The sequence below is a fragment of the Sus scrofa genome, chromosome 10, assembly GCF_054392235.1.
Source record: "Sus scrofa isolate SSC_HxYL_T2T_F1_AM1 chromosome 10, Sscrofa_HxYL_maternal_Yorkshire_Landrace_v2.0, whole genome shotgun sequence".
In the NCBI taxonomy this organism is placed as follows: domain Eukaryota; kingdom Metazoa; phylum Chordata; class Mammalia; order Artiodactyla; family Suidae; genus Sus; species Sus scrofa.
In genome coordinates, this window is record NC_139392.1 from 56,617,869 (window position 1) to 56,636,004 (window position 18,136).

At 48.1% G+C, this 18,136-nt stretch overlaps 1 protein-coding gene across 4 annotated transcripts in view; it reads right to left on the minus strand.

The window, feature by feature from the left end:
- NTRK2 (neurotrophic receptor tyrosine kinase 2) overlaps positions 1–18,136 on the minus strand; it is a 394,884-nt gene that overhangs the window by 72,292 nt on the left and 304,456 nt on the right. For all 4 annotated transcript variants that reach the window (XM_021064645.2, XM_021064643.2, XM_084979791.1 and 1 more), the window contains 2 exons: positions 6,962–7,134; positions 1,132–1,366 (listed from right to left, as the gene is read on the minus strand). In XM_021064645.2, coding sequence (XP_020920304.1) covers positions 1,132–1,366; positions 6,962–7,134 — 408 coding nt within the window. The remainder of the gene's footprint in view (positions 1–1,131; positions 1,367–6,961; positions 7,135–18,136) is intronic.

Sequence of the window (18,136 nt, forward strand, 5' to 3'; positions counted from 1 at the left end):
GTACAGGAGACAAACTGAGAAGGCTCCTCCTCAAACATAAACCATAAAGGGCAGAGCAAAGGCGAGGACAGGCATCTTTTTCACTGGCCCTACTCTATTACGAGCGTTAGTCCAGTTATATGTTTTCTCCTCTTAGGCTATACATTTCTAGCACATTAATTTTTTCCCTCCTATATCCTCTCCCCTTAAAAATCAAACAGAACAAGAAAAAAAAATTGGGGTTGGGGGGGGGGTGAAAGAACACTACCCCAAACCTTCACTTTCACGATCATGACTTCCCGGTTTCCAGAAATGACCCTTTCCTTTCATACCCAAGTTCTGAGGTCTCGGGTTACAAATCTAACATGTCAAGGGGACCGACTCCAGATAATCAGTGGATTTACATCATTGTCTATAACTCTAGCCGTTGGTGCATCAAATAGTGGAGCCCCAGGCAGGCTCGGCAGACAGAACCCCTTACCAAGAGGGCCACCGGCCAGTCCACTTTCAACCAAGAGTGTTCTGAGCGGGAACTTCCAAGGTCTCAGTGTACTCGAATTATTTACGTGATTAGGTCAAGCCTCCAACAAAGGCTCCAGGCAGAATTTCACAGAATCCAGTCCAAACCTCAAAATCCTTTAACCTCATGCCCTCCAGGAATTTCCCTAAGACCCCAGGTTCCCCTGGCAGAACTCCCATGCTGCGAACTCTTCTCTTGGAAATATCACACAGAGCTCTGGAAAGAGCGGGATGGTGTGGGATCCACCCAACCCCACATTTATATGTAGAAGCCCTAACCCCTAGTATCCCAGAATACACCCGCACTTGGAGATAGGGCCTTTACAGAGGTGATTAAGCTGAAATGAGGTTGTTAGTCACTTTGGGCTCTCATCCAGTCGGACTGGTGTTCTTACAAGATGAGGAAATTAGACACGAGAGAGACCTGAGGGATGCGTGTGCATAGAGAAAGGAGGATGCGAGGACCCACTGGGTGGGTATTTGTGAGCCAAGCAGAGAAGCCTTAGAAGAAACCAGCCTCACCAGCCTCTTGATCTTGGACTTCTAGCCTCCAGAACTGTGACAAAATCAATTTCTATTGTGTAAGCCCCTCAGGGTCCTGGGGTCCGCTGGCAGGTGCGACCCAGTACTCACCCGGTAGTAGTCAGTGCTATACACGTCCCGGGACATGCCAAAGTCCCCGATCTTCACCAGGAGGTTCTCACCCACCAGGCAGTTCCGGGTGGCCAGGTCTCGGTGCACAAAATGCTGGGACGCCAGATAGACCATGCCCGCGGCGATCTGCTGGGCGATGTGCAGCATCTGTGACTGTGTCAGCTCCGTCGGCGGGTTGCCTTCGGCCATCAGCACGGCATCAGGTCCGTGTGCCCTGGGGAAGGACACAGAGGGCATTGCTGGAGCCTCTGCTCTTTGCCTCCAGGGAGAGGGAAGCTCTGTCCCACATCAGCGCTGGTGTGGGAAGAGGCTGCCTGACTTGGCAAAAGGAAGGATGCTCCCAGCCCAGTGTTACCTCAAAAGCCTCCAGAGCACCTGGGCTTCATTTCCCAGAAATTCTGGCATTCCCAGGGCCCTGTGGGCCTGAATGGAGCCCCCCTCAACACACAGACAGGTTTATTGAACTATGTTGGGGTCAGGCAGTGGCTAGACCCCCAGGACCCTGAAAAGCAGTGGGTGGCTGGAGCCAAACAAAAACAAAAACAAAAGCAAAAAAAACCACTATACTTTAACTAAGAAAAGAAAAGAAAATAATACAAAAAACACCCAAATCGAAATAATACACTGGGGGAGAGTTTCGCTCTCCTGGCACGATGGAGGCACAGCTTCCCAGTGGGACCCCACCCTCACCCACCCAGGTAAGTCCCTCCAGACTGCAACTCTGGTCTCTCCATTCCACCTGCTCTGTAGCCTGACTTGGTTTCAACTGCCCTTATTATTCCCAAGTCCAACTCAGCCTCATCACGGGGCATCCTTGCCTTGGATCCTCGCTCCCAGTGAAAAGTACCATCTGCTTCAGCCCCGCCACGTCCCTGCCCTCCAGCTCAACACGTGCACTGGCCACCCGGCCAGAGAGCTCTTTTGAATCACAACACATTTATTCTTTTACTGGGGCAAGTTTTATTCCCTACATTACGAAGCGGAGTGGTGAAGTATGGTGTTTTATATCTTCTTTATCTCCTATCTTACACACCCAGACTTTTCCTGGCTGTGTGACAACGTAAGACATCTTAAGCCTGGCCTGTTCTTCAGGGAGGGAGGGTCCCAGTCTTAGGAAGCCATCATTGGCCCCAGCATTCCCCACCCAGAACTGGGCTTAGGGAGGCAAGATTGGAGTCATTGTACCTGACGACCTAAGGGGGTGCTGCAGGGCAAGGAGTAAAGGTGCCCTTTGCGGCTGTGCTTCTCCCTCCTCAAAGGCAAACAAGACAGTTGGAAGGACATAAACAGAGAGGATTCTAAATAAATCATAAAGTGGGTGACCCCACCAACAGGGTTCCAGAGTTTGTGTGCTTTTTCGAAAAGGGATTCGCATATGCACATGGAGGTATATGAAATGATTGGTCAGCGGGGACCTGCTGTATAGCACAGGGGACTCGACCCAATGTTCTGCGATCATCTATGTGGGAAAAGGATGGATGGTGTACAGGTATAAATGAATCACTCTGTTGTTCAGCAGAAATGATCACAACCTAGTCTATCAACTATACTTTAAAAAAAGACTTTAAAAACGAAGAAAAGAAGAAAATCAGAGGGTTGGAGTTAGCCAAGAACATCCAGGCTGTGTGGCCCCCTCCCTTCTCCCAGCCCCACCCTGGATGAGCTTTCAGAACTGTAGACACACAGCCCCTCCCATCACGGCTCCAGCCACAGTGGTTCCCCAATCACACCCTCATCATATATTCATTCTCGTATTTTCAGAGACCAAGCACTGGACAAGGAGGTGGGCTGTTTCCCAGTCCTGACAGTGTCTATCGCCATGATCTGGGGAAAACTTTTAATTGTCCAGTCTATAATTTCCCCATTAGTTGGAAATCCAAAGGGGTATTATGTTGAGCTATCATTTAGGTTCGTTTTATCACTTTTTTTTTTTTGCAAGTTATCTCTCTCTCTCTCTCTCTTTTTTTTTTTTTTTTTTGCCTTTTTAGGGCTGCACCCACAGCATAGGTTCCCAGGCTAGGAGTCAAATCAGAGCTGTAGCCACCAGCATACACCACAGCCAGAGCAATGCGGGATCTGCGCCACATCTGCGACCTATACCCTGGCTCATGGCAACACTGGATCCTTAACCCACTGAGCAAGGCCAGGAATCGAACCTGTGTCCTTGTGGTCGCTAGTCGGGTTCACTAACCGCTGAGCTACGACAGAAGCTCCACAAGTTATCTTTAAATATCTGCATTTAATCATTCCTGTTTTTGCACAAGGCAAAGTCCTAACACATTTATGTCACCTCCATTCAAACCACAGCCCCTGCTGCTCACTGTCACCTGGAGGAAGATACAGGAAAAGCCTTGGGGAGGCTCTCCCTCAGCATCTCTCACTAAAATAAAAAGTCTGGCAGTGCAGTGGCCAAGGCTCTGGATTATTAGAACTGAACTGGACCTCCTTCTAACATGCTAGCTGCGACCTCAGATGGGCTACCGATGTCTCAGGGCCTGTTTCGTCATTCAGTAAAGTGGGGGAATTGACCGCATCTGCCTAATAAGCCTGCTGATGGTGGGTGATGGGGGGGTGAGACCTTGCTGGCACGTGGTGGACATTCACTGGAACACCAGAGAAAAGGTTTTGCAAACAAAGTTGACTTGACAATGAAATGGAGCGATGCGAGGTAAACAGGAGCCGTCCTCCATGCATTTCTTTCTGTGACTGGCCTGTGACGAGACTCTCAGGACCAGCCTCATCCACTTCACCAAAGGTTACTCCAAACCCAACACTTCCTAGCGCGGAGGGGGCAGAGGCAGGGATGATGTTTTTACTCAACATAGGACACAAAGCTCTTATGTGACCTCAATACCAGGAGAGGGACCTAAACGTGTATGTAAATTATGGGAAATCCTGAAACACCCAGAGAATGGGGGCCAGAGTGAAATCTTCACAGGTTCGGTTCAAAGAGTGAAATAAGTCCTTGACTTGCTGCAGCCTCATGTGAGCCCCAGAAACCCAGACTCCTCTAAGTATCAGTCTGTTGCAAAGACTCCAGGAAAGAGGACAAGTTAGAGGGCAGTGCAAAAGGCCACCTCTGTGCAAAGCCCCCATCCTCCCGCCTCGCTCTCTGCAACACCAGAAAGCTGGAGGCCTCAGGGCCTGCCACACTGTCCACCATCCCTGGCCAGGGATCAGATCTGAGCCACATCCGCCACCTACACCACAGCTCATGGCAATGCTGGATCCTTAACCCACTGAGCGAGGCCAGGGATCAAATCTGCATGCTCATGAATACTAGTCAGATTCGTTTCTATTGAGCCACAACAGTACCTCCAGATAGCACCTTTCTTAATTAGGGACATAGGTTAGAACATGGGGACAAGGGGCAATTAATTTTCCTCAAAGCAGCTAGACCTCAACCAAATTCAGCTTTTCTTCCTTTCACCTTAGACAATGTATGAAAGCTCCCATTGTCCTCTCTCCTATCACCTGCGCATGTGGATTCATGAGGCTAGAGATGGTCAAAGTGACCCAGACGCTACAAACCATATGATGCCATCTGTCTGCAACTGAGTTATTCTTTAAACTGTGCAATTCCTTATTCCTTAATTCCTGAACCTTCCAGTAGCTACTGTGGTCAATTTCTGTGGAAAGCCCTCTTCGGTGCCCGCAGAAACTGGAGGAGGACCGAGCGGTCTAGATGATGCTCTAATGCAAAAGGTGTCACTTCCCTGGGATTACAGATCCCTCGCCCAAAATGAAGAGGAAAATGTGTCAGAGAAGAAGGGTTGTGGGGACACCATCTAGACATTACCTCTCATGGCAACAGTCCTGACCTTAGTTCTTGATATGGATGTTATTATACCCATTCTACAGGGGAGGAAAACTGAGGCCAGGGAGGAACCCCTTTCCTATTTCTCCTAAATCATACTATGGATCAATAAGTCATGGCCAGCAATTTGCTAATCTTTTGAAGACTAGTTATGTTTGAAAGAAAACAGCATGTAAGAGCCCGACACGACTTCAAAAGGATCTAAATCAGACCCAAAGGAAACTGAGGCAAAGTGGGCTGGGAACCCACCCAAGGGACCCAAGCAGGGGAGGCCGAATAGGAAGGAGAAGCCAGATCTTCCAGCCCTGCGTATCGAGACCTCTCACTCTCTCCATTGTTTGAGACCTTAAATGTGTGTCTGCCCCTGGTGCCTCTGCAGAATGGGAATGAACACATCACTTAGTTTCCTTCGCCAAGGAGTGTCTGGATCGGCACATATCTTCTCTCCCTTGGCGGGTTCAGGATACGAACACTCACTGTGGGCTCCAGCAAGGTGATCACCAATTTCCTCCATCTCATCAAACTCAGCAATCCTTGCGACGTCTCTCACAGAGGCAGCTGGCATAGAGATCAGTCCTAACAGAATTCAAGCTTCTGCCTGTCGCCAACTTCCCCCTCACTCCTGTGCTATGAGTGTTCTACTTATTCGAATTCAGCCCCTCATGCCTACCCTCCTGGTTTGATATTCTCATCAGCACCGCTATGAGACTTGCCCAAGGTCATTCAGCTAATAAGTGCCTGAGCTGAGATTCAGCTTCAGCTGAACATCCTGTCTTCTCAAGATTCCGTTCACTTCGGGCATTATCCGCGTTGCTTCAAAGCAGTTCTACCAGGAGATCTGGCTTCTCTTTCCTATTTAGCCTTACCTGCTTGGGTCCCTTGGGGGAAGCTCAGTCCAAGCTGTCTCTCACTTGCTGTATCTTGTGGCCCCTCCTGGGCCCCTGAACCCAGTGACCCAAGCAAGGGGCTTCCTGAGAACCCGATTTGGCCAAAGCTAGAAATCCAATGGACAGCCCTATTTAACAGCCCAATGACTCTCTTTTATATTCAACGTTTCCCTTTTCCTGGATTTGCCACCTATCAGCGACCCTCGCTGGCCACAAAACCCCTCCAGTTGAAGCTGGCCATCTTTTCCTGACCTCAGAAATGCAATAAGAGCCCCCGTCCTGAGCCCTCAACGACCCTGTCCAGTGTCGTTTTCCTCCTTCCTTCTAGATGATTTGCTCTTTTGATTCAGGATTCTGTCCTTTGCATTCAAGCCTTTCACCTCCTGACCTCCTGGTTCTCCTTTCTGTCCTCAGAATAAAGACTAGATTTTCCAGCTGTGCCTCCTTCTTTTGTGTGTGTGTGTGTCCTTTGTCTTTTGAGGGCCACACCCACGGCACATGGAGGGTTCCAGGCTGAGGGTCCAATTGGATCCTTAACCCACTGAGCAAGGCCAGGGATTGAACCTGCAACCTCATGGTTATTAGTCGGGTTCTTTAACCACTGAGCCACGATGGGAACTCCCTGTGCCTCCTTCTATCCTCTTATCTACCTTCCATCGACCCTATTTCTTACATTGTCCAGCATCTCCAGACTCTCCACTCTCGCCAGACTGAGACTTTCCCTGCAACAGCTCGGTGTCTGAGCTCCTCCTGTTTCTTCTGCCCCCAGATCAGTCTTCCTTCATCCACCTGCAAACTCCTACAGACCCTGAGGCCCATCTTAAGTGTCCGTGTCTTATACCATGTGAGGAGCCAACGCTCAGGAGACACAGGTGGAATGGAGTGGAATCATTGGTATTGCATCAGGTCAAGATCGTTGATTAAGGAAAAGGAGCCACAAAGTGGCCTCAGGTTCTGCCTCCGTGGCCAGTGGCGGTGTTGTCCCTGGGACAGGCTGTTTCAGAGAAAGATCCGGGGGCCCCTTGGTCCTTCCCAGGGACCCTCCATCCTCAGCCTCAGGCTGCCTGGAGCCCACCGCCCACCTGGTCCCTGGCACTCCGTGTACCTGAGGAACTTGTTGAGGTCCCCGTGCTTCATGTACTCAAAGACCATGATGAGCGGGTCGTCCTCCACGCAGACGCCATAGAACTTGACGATGTGCTCGTGCTGGAGGTTGGTGAGCAGCTCAGCCTCGCGGTGGAAGTCCTTGCGGGCGTTGTCACTGGCATCCTTCAGCGTCTGGGGACGAGGGGCAGAGAGGGGAGAAAAGCAACATATCTTACATTGAGGGCGTGAAAGGCAAGTCACGTCGAGAAGGAATTCCTTCAGTGGGCTTTGAGGTTCCTGGATGGGAAGGAAATTCATCATGTGTGTCACACTAAAGACTGACAAAGGGGTCCAGGAGTTCCCATTGGGGCTCAGTGGTTAATGAATCCGACTAGGACCCATGAGGATGCGGGTTCAATCCCTGGCCTCACTCAGTGGGTTAAGGATCCGGCATTGCTGTGAGCTGTGGTGTAGGTCGCAGACATGGCTCAGATCCCGCATTGTCATGGATGTGGTATAGGCCAGCGGCTACAGCTCCGATTGGACCCCCAGCCTGGGAACCTCCATATGCTATGGGTGCAGCCCTAGAAAAAAAGACAAAAAGACAAAAAAAGAAAAGAAAAGAAAAAGGGGTCTAATTCCTGAGGAAATATGAGTATGTATGAATAACAGAGGAGGAGTTCCTTCTGAGTGTGCAAAGCTTTAGAGTTCAAATCTGAGCATTTGCACAGATGTTCTCTCATTAAGTGGCGGAGGTGAACTTTTTATCATTTTCATCCTTTTTAACCCTGGTCCGGTCTCAGTTATTCCCTTGGATGTCTCTCCCATGTGGGTGCCTGTTGTGCTTTCTTGGATGTTCTGTGTACCTCACCTCTGCTCATGTCAACTTTGTAAAGCTTTCTATTATGGAAATATTCAGTAGAGAGGAGAGAGTGATGAATGCTCATGTGCCCACCTTGCAGCTTTGACAATGATGGCTTTGCCTGTCTTTATTAGGAAGCCCTTCCCAAAGCCTCCCCCACCTTGCACCCCCACACACTGCTGGCTCAGGAGATGGCCCTGCCAGCCAGCTCAGGAAGGTGAGGTCCAGCAGTGTGCCAGCCAGGGTCTGGTGCCTCTAGTTGTCTGCTCAATCCACTCGGCCACCCACATCGCAGGGCATCATAGCAGGGTCAGCTGGTCTTTGTGGATGCCACACAGTGTACTGAGTGCCTGTCCTGTGCCAGCCACTGATCAAAGGCGTGGTGGCATCAGGAAAACACTGATCCAGATCGTGGATCACTTAGACACCAGTGGGCAAATAGGGAGAGAAGTCATATACACAATTAGGTCATTATAATTCAAGCTTAAAACACAATGTTTGGAATGAACCAGCTCCCCTGCATCTTTGTCCAGCCTCGACATGCCTGTCTTAAAAACTTAGACTTCTAGAATTCCCATTGTGGTTCAGTGGGTTAAGAACCTGACATTGTGTATGTGAGGATGTGGGGTCCATCCTTGGCCTCAGTGGGTTAAGGATCTGGTGTTGCCTCAAGCTGTGGTGTAGGTCGCAGATGTGGCTCAGATCCCGCATTGGCTGTGGCATGTGCAGGCAGCTGTGGCTCCTATTCAGTCCCTAGCCTGGGAACTTCCATATGCCACAGGAGTGGCCCTAAAAAGACACACACATACACACACACACACACACAAATTAGATGGCATATATGAACACTCACAGCCACTTTAATTGGAGCCTGGAATAGAATGAAAGCACAAAACACTGTCACCCACGAGATGGGTGCTGAGTGCAAGGTCAATACAGTGTCCAATGTCCAAGAACATTGCCAGGTCCCTAATGGTCCCTCCCTGTGGCAATGGACCACTTAGAGACCTCGGGACATGCCACAGGTCAAATTCCCGGGGTAGCAGACTCTGAGATGGAGACTGGCAGGCAGGACCTTTGTCAAGATATGCTCTTGGGATTAGCACCTGTGGGAGGGGTTGGGCGGAGGGTGAACCTGAGCTTGATGCTGTCGACAGATGCCTCATCTGTCCTAGAGGAGGAGCCTTCAGAGTTGTCTTGAGTTGGGCCAAAGGGGCTGGGCTTTTCTAGCCCCTTAACCATCAGTCATGGGATGGGGGCTGCCCCAGGAAGGGAGTGTGAGCTTGAGTGGACTTGCTGAGCCCCTACGGTTTGCTGGCAGTGGAGGACTGTCTGTTGCAGCTTTCCCAGCAACTCGGGGAGCAAGTCCTTCATTCTCAGGGGATCCAGGTCGTTTGTCATTGTGTTTCCAGAGGATGAGCTTGCAATATGCAATGAACCCCGCCTAAGACTGCTCTCCACTCAGGCATCAATGAATATGCCAGGCCCGCCCCATGCCAGCAACAGGAAACATTAGTCGCTGCAAGATCCCAAACATCTTTTCTGCTACAACCTTTATGGAGACCAGGATTTTCACACACTGCCTTTAGCAGGATTTGAAGCTTTCTCCTCAATGACCTGACCTGAGACAGGAAAGCTAGAGGCAGTTGTTTCTTATGCCTCATTCTGGAAAGTCTGGAAATACTACTCCCAAAAAGGGTCTAGTAATGGGGTTCACTGTTCCCACTTTCGAATAGAGCCTTCTGAGAAGTGCCCTTAAAAGCGCCATTAGTTCTGCTTTGAAAAATGAGCAGATTTGGGCCAGTCGGTGCTCAGGGAAACCATAAAGCTTTGATGGGACCTTTGCCATGGAAACCAAATACTTCTTTTTGGTCTTTTTCAGGGCTGCACGTACAGCAAATGTATGGAAGTTTCCAGGCTAGGGGTCCAATTAGGGCTGCAGCTGCCAGCCTATACCACAGCCACAGCAAGGCCTACACCATAGCCACAGCAATGCCAGATCCAAGACATGTCTGTGACCCACACCACAGCTCACAGCAACTCCAGATCCTTAATCCACTGAGCGAGGCCAGGGATCGAACCTGCATCCTCATGCATACTAGTTGGGTTCGTAACTACTGAGCCACAATGTAACTCTCACACATTTCTTAGTAACAAAATGAGCCATGGCCAAAAACCTGGGGTCTAGGGCTCTGTTCTCTTGCAGCTCAGGAAACTGGGCTTGTACCCATTCAACCTAAACTCCTCTCCTCGCTGTTGCGTTGAAGGAGTGAAACACTTATCTTGGCGATTCGTTTAGGTTGCTTTTATCCAGAGATGTACTCTTAGGCGTTTGCTGTTGTTGTTGTTGTTTTAATTCCCCCACTATTTTGTTGTGCTGAGCTTCTAAGTGAAAAAACAGTAGCTGAGGTGACATGGAGGGATGGAAGTTGTCATCAGCTGGGTCTTACCCTTTGGGCTCAGGGCAAAACAAACACAACAGAGAGTTTCTCACACCCGGACATTCATTATGATTTTGACTTCGTGTCTGTCTTCCCTATGGCCTTTGACAGCAGAAATGGTCTCTGTTCACCTGTTTCTCACTGGCTGCCTCTCCCAGCCTCGTGCAACTCAAAGAAGCCCTGACCCACGAGGTCTGTGCAAACTAGAGCCCTAAGACCACTGGAGAGGAATGAAAAGGGAAGGCACATCTGAAAAGACAGAGCCTGGAGCCAAGTAAGGAACAAAAGTGAAGGAAGGGCCAGGAAGAGCAAGCAGGTGCGGGAACGCAGGGCTGAGGGAAAGTCTGCTCAACGTGTGCTGCCTGGACAGCTGGCCCCCCGCATCTGCGCTCTCCTTGCAGTCAAAAGGCAGATCCTCACACTGCTGGTACCCCAAGGGGGAGGAGATAACTCTGAAGATCTGGGTTCAAACCCCAGCTCCGCTCTGAACCTCTCTGAACCCTGGTTTCCTCTTCTGCAGGGTTAGGGTAATAGGGTCCCTGTCTACCTCACAGGGACCCTGGGAGGATGAAGGGGCCTAAGTTGAGATGCCTCCTGGGGTCCCTGGCAGAAGCTGATCTTTGAGCAATTTGAATTTGCAGCTGCAACCAGGTCACATTCAGTTTGCTTACACTAGGATCCAAAAAGGCCAAAAGATGCATGGTTAAGGCACGGGGCCAGCCTGAGGCAGGAAAGAAGCAGTGCTTCTGAGGCTGCCACTCTTTCCCTCCCCAAATTCCCTGAAGCCTGCAGAGTGTTCTCAGAGATCCAGCCTTTTTTTTTTTTTCTTTCCCTCTTTAGAGCTGCACCTGCAGCATATTTTTGGAAATTCCTGGCTAGAGGTTGAATCAGCGCTACAGCTGCGAGCCTACACCACAGTCACAGCAATGCAGTAGTCAAGCCGTGTCTGCCATCTACACCACAGCTCATGGCAACGCTGGATCCTTGACCCAACTGAGGGAGGCCAGGAATCAAACCTGAATCCTCATAGATGCTAGGCAGGTTCTTAACAGGCTGAACCACAACGGGAACTCCCAGAGATCCAGAGTTTTTACTCAGAAGCTGCTCTCAGCTACTCAGCTAACTTATTTCTAAGGCCTTAAACGAGCTGGAGAAGTCACTTGAGTCTTGCAGGTCATTGTCATAAGTCACGGACAAATTCTGCATGTAAAAATTTTTCTTGGGTTTCAGCTATGTGGGTTGATTCAAGAATGCTAGACTCTGTGTGTGTGTGTGTGTGTGTGTGTGTTGGGGGAGTGGAAATGTCAGCCAGCAGGGTAGAGGGGTAGAGCGGGAGAGAAGAGAGGATTTTCTTTGGGGGGAGACACCAAACTGAAAGAATAGCAACCATCCCCGATTTCCATTTCCCCAAAGCAAAACCTGCAGGAGGAGACTGTAATGTCAAAAGCTGTGCTTCGGTAACATTTCCGAATTTAAGAGAGGCAACTTCACAATTTGTGGGACAAATGCATTTCACAAACCTGGCCTCATCCGAGGGGCCCACCCATTTTGACATGTTGAGTTCTTTTTCTCAATTTTGATTCAGTTCTATTTTGAGCGATTCCGAAAATATGGCAGTAACAAGTTGGGCAAAATCATCTTCTGAATTTGGCACTCCAAGGACGGAATGTTTCTAAGGGCAGAACCATAGCCAGAGAGCAATCAGAAGCTGGAAAAATCCTGCTCTCAAGCCCAGTTATAAAGTTCCTCTGTGTTTGAACACCATGGCTGATTGTCATTTTCCTCAATTCAGGGAGGCTTGGCCCAGTCCCTGAGTCCCCTGGCAATGGACATGAGGTGGCAGCTTCCTTCTCTGCCGATTCCCTCCACTTCAGTTTCACTTTGACAGGCATATTTGCCCCATCATTGGGCACTGCTATTTTCTTACTCCTGGTGTCTGCTCTGTAGCTTCACTTCCTCTTCTTCCTGGTGAATTTCCTGACACTCCAAAGCTGCCATCCTTTCCAAAGGCCTTCTCAAGGGAGAGGTCTTATCCAGAGCTACAGCTAGTAGCTACCCGGAGTCTACACTTGGAAAAGTGGATTAGCGTGAAATAAACCATAGCACGTAACTAAAGAAACTAGTGATGGTAAAAGAGAATAAAAACAAAAGGAGGATGAATGTCATGCTTCAGAATAATATTCAGGCTAATGGGAAGCTGGTAGGAGAGGCAAGAGGGCTTATTTGAAATCACTGGTGTGACTGGATGTTGTGGAATGTGACAAATTGTGCATTTCAAGGTATAGGTGGCTTAGGAGACACGAGGGAAAATGAAGAGAGTGTGCTTTGTGAAATATCGATCAGGTGTTCTTCTCATGCTTTCTAGAGAGCACAGAAACAGTGACGTGAAAGATTATAAAAAGAAGAAGAGATTATGATGGCAAAACCTTACGATGCCCAATGCACACCATTGTGCTTAAAGCCTAGAGGGCCATGAGTAAACTCTCATAGGAGGTAACCAAGACAAGTGGGAATGGTTGTCAACATGCCTCAGTGCTTCTGGGTCAAGATGTGTTGCTAATGCAGACAGCTGACGCCTCTGAAATCTCCTAGGCCTGCCCTGTCCAATATGGTGGCCCAAGCCACCTGTGGCTAGTGAACATTTGATATACCAGCTGGTCCAAATTGAGATGGGCTATAAGGGTAAAATACAGATTTCGGATTGGGAAAACTTGGTGTGCCTAAAATCTCTCAAAATTTTTATGTCTATTTTTTTAAATGTGGCATGCAGAAGTTCCTGGGCCAAAGATGGAACCAGAGCCAAAGTAGAGACAACACTGAATCCTTAACCTCTAGGCCACCAGGGAACTTCCTCAATATTTTTATATTAATGATACGTTGAAAGGATAATACTTTAGATATGTCGAGTTAAATAAAATACATTAACAAAATTTTAATTTGTTTCCTTTTTCTTTTTTAATGTGCAGACTAGGCAATTTTAAACACAAATGTGGCTTCCTTTTGTGGCTCATGTTATATTTCTCTTGGACAGATCTGTTTTATAAAAGCCATCTTAGGAGGCTACTAATGGGTCAACCTGCTTCTTGGGAATGTTGAAAAACAATGCTAAACTGAAAGAGAATAAAAGCAGACATCCTTTTTATAAGGTCCTTATGGCCAATGATTACTTTAGAGTCAGCCAAGTCACAGAGTCAAGAATGCTATGTGATTTTTTAAAATTCTTCGGCTTCTCCAAAGAAAGGTAGAGGAAGCTTCTATCAAATTCTTATAAAAGAGCACTTTGGAGGAGTATGTCCTAATAAATTCAGAGCTAGGAAAAGCTTGATAGGAATAAAATCTTAGAGACTAAGGAGAGTGCAATAGGTGGCTCCTCAATATTCCTACAAATGTAGAAGCTAATTAGATGAATGTATGAAAATACTAATGACCACCAACTCAGAAAGTGCTCACTGCACCAGAAACCACACTCTGTGCATAGTATCAGCTCAGTCATCCATACCTGGCTTTGGCCAGGACTTTGAAGTCCAAGTGACAGCCTCAAATAGAAGATTCACAGCCAGTGTGTTGTTTGCTGCTCTATTTACTTTCACAACCATGCTTTTATGGTTCCACATCTAACATGTTAACTATCCAATGGGAAACATGAGGCTCGTTTTTTTTGTTTTGTTTTGTTTTTTTGTTTTTTTGTCTTTTTGCTATTTCTTGGACCGCTCCCGCGGCATATGGAGGTTCCCAGGCTAGGGGTCCAATCAGAGCTGTAGCCACCAGCCTACGCCACAGCCACAGCAACGCGGGATCCGAGCCGCGTCTGCAACCTACACCACAGCTCACGGCAACGCCGGATTGTCAACCCACTGAGCAAGTGCAGGGACCGAACCCCGCAACCTCATGGTTCCTAGTCAGATTCGTTAACCACTGAGCCACGACGGGAACTCCCATGAGGCTCATGTCTAATTCACATACTTGAAAATACCTGCAATCATTTGGAGGATAAAATTGATGGTTTGTGCATGCATATTACACCAAGCTGCATGTAAAAAATGCTAAGTCTTTGAAAGACAGGAAACGAATTCATAGCAACTGTCATCCTAGAGAAATATGGACTCAGAAGAGTGAATTAGAAGTTGGCCTCCAGTATGGAGAACTGCAATGTACACGCACCAACACGCAATTATCTGAGACGATCCCACTAGATATAAAGGAGCTGGTGGATCATAGTTGATCATGACTTGATGGTGAGTTGGGCTATTATGGGAAGGTCAATTAAAAAGCAGCCCATCCACCACAATGTGTATGTTCTGGAGATTCAGAGAAGTGAGATGAATACTTCAGCTATGCTTGGAATCAGAAGAGTCCTCATTAGAATAAAATGTAGAGTTCGGTTTTAGCATTTTGGAAAAGATGTAGATAAACTGGAGAAAAACCAGGGGGGGGAAGGGGTTAAGGAGACAAATTAATAAGACAAAAACCAGATCTACCTTCAAAGCTTAAAAGCTGAAGTCACTGGGAAAAGGTCATTGATGGAGCAACTTTATAACTAGGGCCTCAGGGACTCGAGCACTCAGGGGGACTCTTACAAGGAAAATGTTACTGTGCATCCTACAGCACATGTAAGTGTGCATGAGTACACACACACACACACACACACACACACACACGTCAGGAAAGAATGCTCTTCTACTAAAGAACAATAGAAATCTATTAAGCAATGTTCAGAGAGTAAAGATGATTAAACCTTTTAACAAGCCACTGTTAAATGTTCTCCAATTTCTGTGCCCAGAGACATGCAGAGATGGAATCAATAGTGCTTTGTGCACCATTATGTTCTGTTGAGGAAAACAAACTATTTTTTTAGGGCAACACTGACAAACGCTCCCTTAAATACACTAGCCTCATCAACACAATTTCTATTTTGTGGGAACAGGGATTTCATGGACCACATAAATGGAGAAATCATAGGAAAAGGAAGGGATGGCTGAGGGACTTCACAATTAATCAAGGTGTGACGGCTGATGAAGGAAGGAAATAGGGAAGAAAGAAAAGAAGGAAGGAGGAAAGGAAGGGAGGAAGGGAGGGGGAGAAGGAGAGAGGGAGGGAGGAAGGGAAGGAAGGAAAGAAAATAGTCATCTGTCTTAGAAATGAACTTGCTGGGATAGAGCACTCAAATCGATGAACTCTTGAGGCTCTTTCTCATCTATTAATTGTTTTTTGTTCCAGAACAGGAGGAGAAGCTTTCCTTTTCGAGCTCTTCTACGACCCTTCCACATACTCTGAGACAACTGGCTCCAGATGCTTCCTGCCCAAGAGTGGCCTCCTTTGTGCCATGTGACCACCGTGGATGCTGGGACCACCAGCAGGTGCCTGATATGAACACTGAGTGAAGTAACTGGACACATGGAATTTCCTTCTTAAGGAGCCTGAAGGTGAGTGATGGAGACCGGGGGAGCAGCAGCTGGCAGGAAGTAGCAGCCCCCCACCAGCGAGCAGTGGAGGGAAGAGACAGCTGCGCCATCCCAGCAGGGGCCTGGAGGAGAGCCCTGATACCTCCTGAGAGAGGATGACAAAGGGACCATCAAAAGGGCTACCTCAGACCCTAGTGAGCTTCCAGATCCCAGCTGCTCCACTCACAGTGAGGTGGTCAGTCCTGCAGGTCCTACCTGAGCTGGCCATCTTTCCCTGTGTCCTATCAAATCCCTTTCCCCCTGTTTTTTAAGGGCTGCACTCATGACATATGGAGGTTCCCAGGCTAGGGGTCCAATTGGAGCTCTAGCTGCTGGCTACACCACAGCCACAGCAACGCCCCATCCGAGCCACATCTGTGACCTACACCACAGCTCACGGCAACGCCAGGTCCTTAACCCACTGAGCAAGGCCAGGGATCAAACCCACATCCTCATGGATGCTAGTCGGGTTCGCTAACCACTGAACCACGACAGGAACTCCTCTTTCCCTCTTCTTTTGGCCACTGTACTTCTAATATTCTTTCAGGGAACTAGTGCCCTCCACCCTGTCCCTGTGTGTGGGTAGAACTGGCCTCATTTTCCATTTGCAGGGATATGCATGTGTCTGGATAATCAACATATCCTATTCCCTTGGCTGGAGGGCCTGGTGACACAACTCAAGACAAGCCAATAGGAGCTGGTCCTTTGACTTCACCATAATTGTTGAGAAGGAGGAGCTCTCTCCGGGTTTGCAGGATGACAGCATCTAGGTCCAGGGCCAGTGCTGCCAGGTCTTTAGTGTAGTGTGGGAAGAACCTGTCTGAGAATGCAGTCAGCAGAGAAGAAAGCAGAGCCAAGGGATGGAGAGAGATGGGGAGAGAGAGGGGGAGAGAGAGGGAGGGAATTGCCGCTGCCCTGGAACTAGCAGGGTCTGAAGCCAGGACAGTGGCAGCAGCAGCAAGGTTTACCAGTAGCTTGGGCAAATAAATTCCCTTTTTCTGCATAAGCCAGCTTGAGTTGGGTTTCCAATGGACATTACCCTCTTCTTATGACCAAAGGCAATTATGATATTGGACTCGTATTCCCCCAAGTCCAAAGCACTCACTCCAGAATCATTTTCCTTGTTTCCACCTGGTCTCTTGAATTACATTTCTATTCAGGAAAATGGGAAAATCTCTCTCATCATTCCATATAAATAAGCACAATGACATGCTCCTTTGTATTACTTGATAAGTGGCATTATGTTGAATTTCCTCAGTTTTTGGTTTATCAGGGCATCTGTAAAACTTGATAGGTGAAAATGTGCACAGCAAGCGTGGGGCTGGTGAGGAGGTCGGAGTTTTAGTTTGAGGTCTGATATTCAGTGACCTTGCTCAAGGGATGAAGTTTTGGATGGGTCATTTATCCTCTCTGGGTCCCATGTCTGTTACCTCATTGGAAAATGTACGAGTTAAGCTAAGGAATTTCAATAATAGCTCTATATATCTGCATAGCGATTCAATCATTTCTAAAAAGATTTCTCATTATATATGTATGTATGTGTGTGTGTGTGTGTGTGTATACATATACATTGCTTTTCAGAGCCACACCCGTGGCATATGGAATTTCCCAGGCTAGGGGTTGAACTTGAGCTACAGCTGCCAGCCTATGCCACAGTCACAGCAGCTCCAGATCTGAGCCACAATGGCCACCTACACTACAGCTCACAGAAATGCTCAATCCTTAACCCACTCAGTGAGGCCAGGAATCGAACCTGCATTCTCATGGATATTAGACGGGTTTGTTTCTAATGAGCCCAAACGGGAACTCTTTATGATTTCTCTCAGCTATACAATTCTATGACTATCAATAGCTCATCAAATAATTTTCTTACCTAGAAATGCCAATTGCCAACTTTCACTTTTTTCAAAAGGCTACTCTTTCAATCATCCATCCATCCATCCAACAAACATTTATTGTCTGTTGCTACACATTAGGCAATGTCCTTAAAGGTATGGTACCCACCCTCAAGAATATGTCACTCTGATGGAGAAGAGAGACATTCATGTCATTCATTAAATACACTGAGGAATCCATGTATAAGGAACAACCCTGACAAACGCTAAAGGGCAAGCACAGATGCCTTAATTACATGGAACCGAGAGCTGTGACCTAAACAGGGGAGCCGAGGGGGAGGGTTCCTTGGAGAGGAGCAGCCTGAGCAAAGAGCTGACAGATAGGTGGGAACTCTGTGGACCCAGAGGCTGGGCTGAGCCTCTCCATGCACAGAGATGGCCACGGTGTATTGGATGCCATACTGGGCTGGCTCACAGGGTTTTAGCCAACTCTGCCAAAACCCTCGGTGGAGAAGTCATCACCATTTCCTCTGTTGACGAGCAAATATTCCGAAACACGAAAAGTAATGAAAGCCCTAAGGAGACGCTAGAGAAAGTGCCTGCTGAACTCAGATG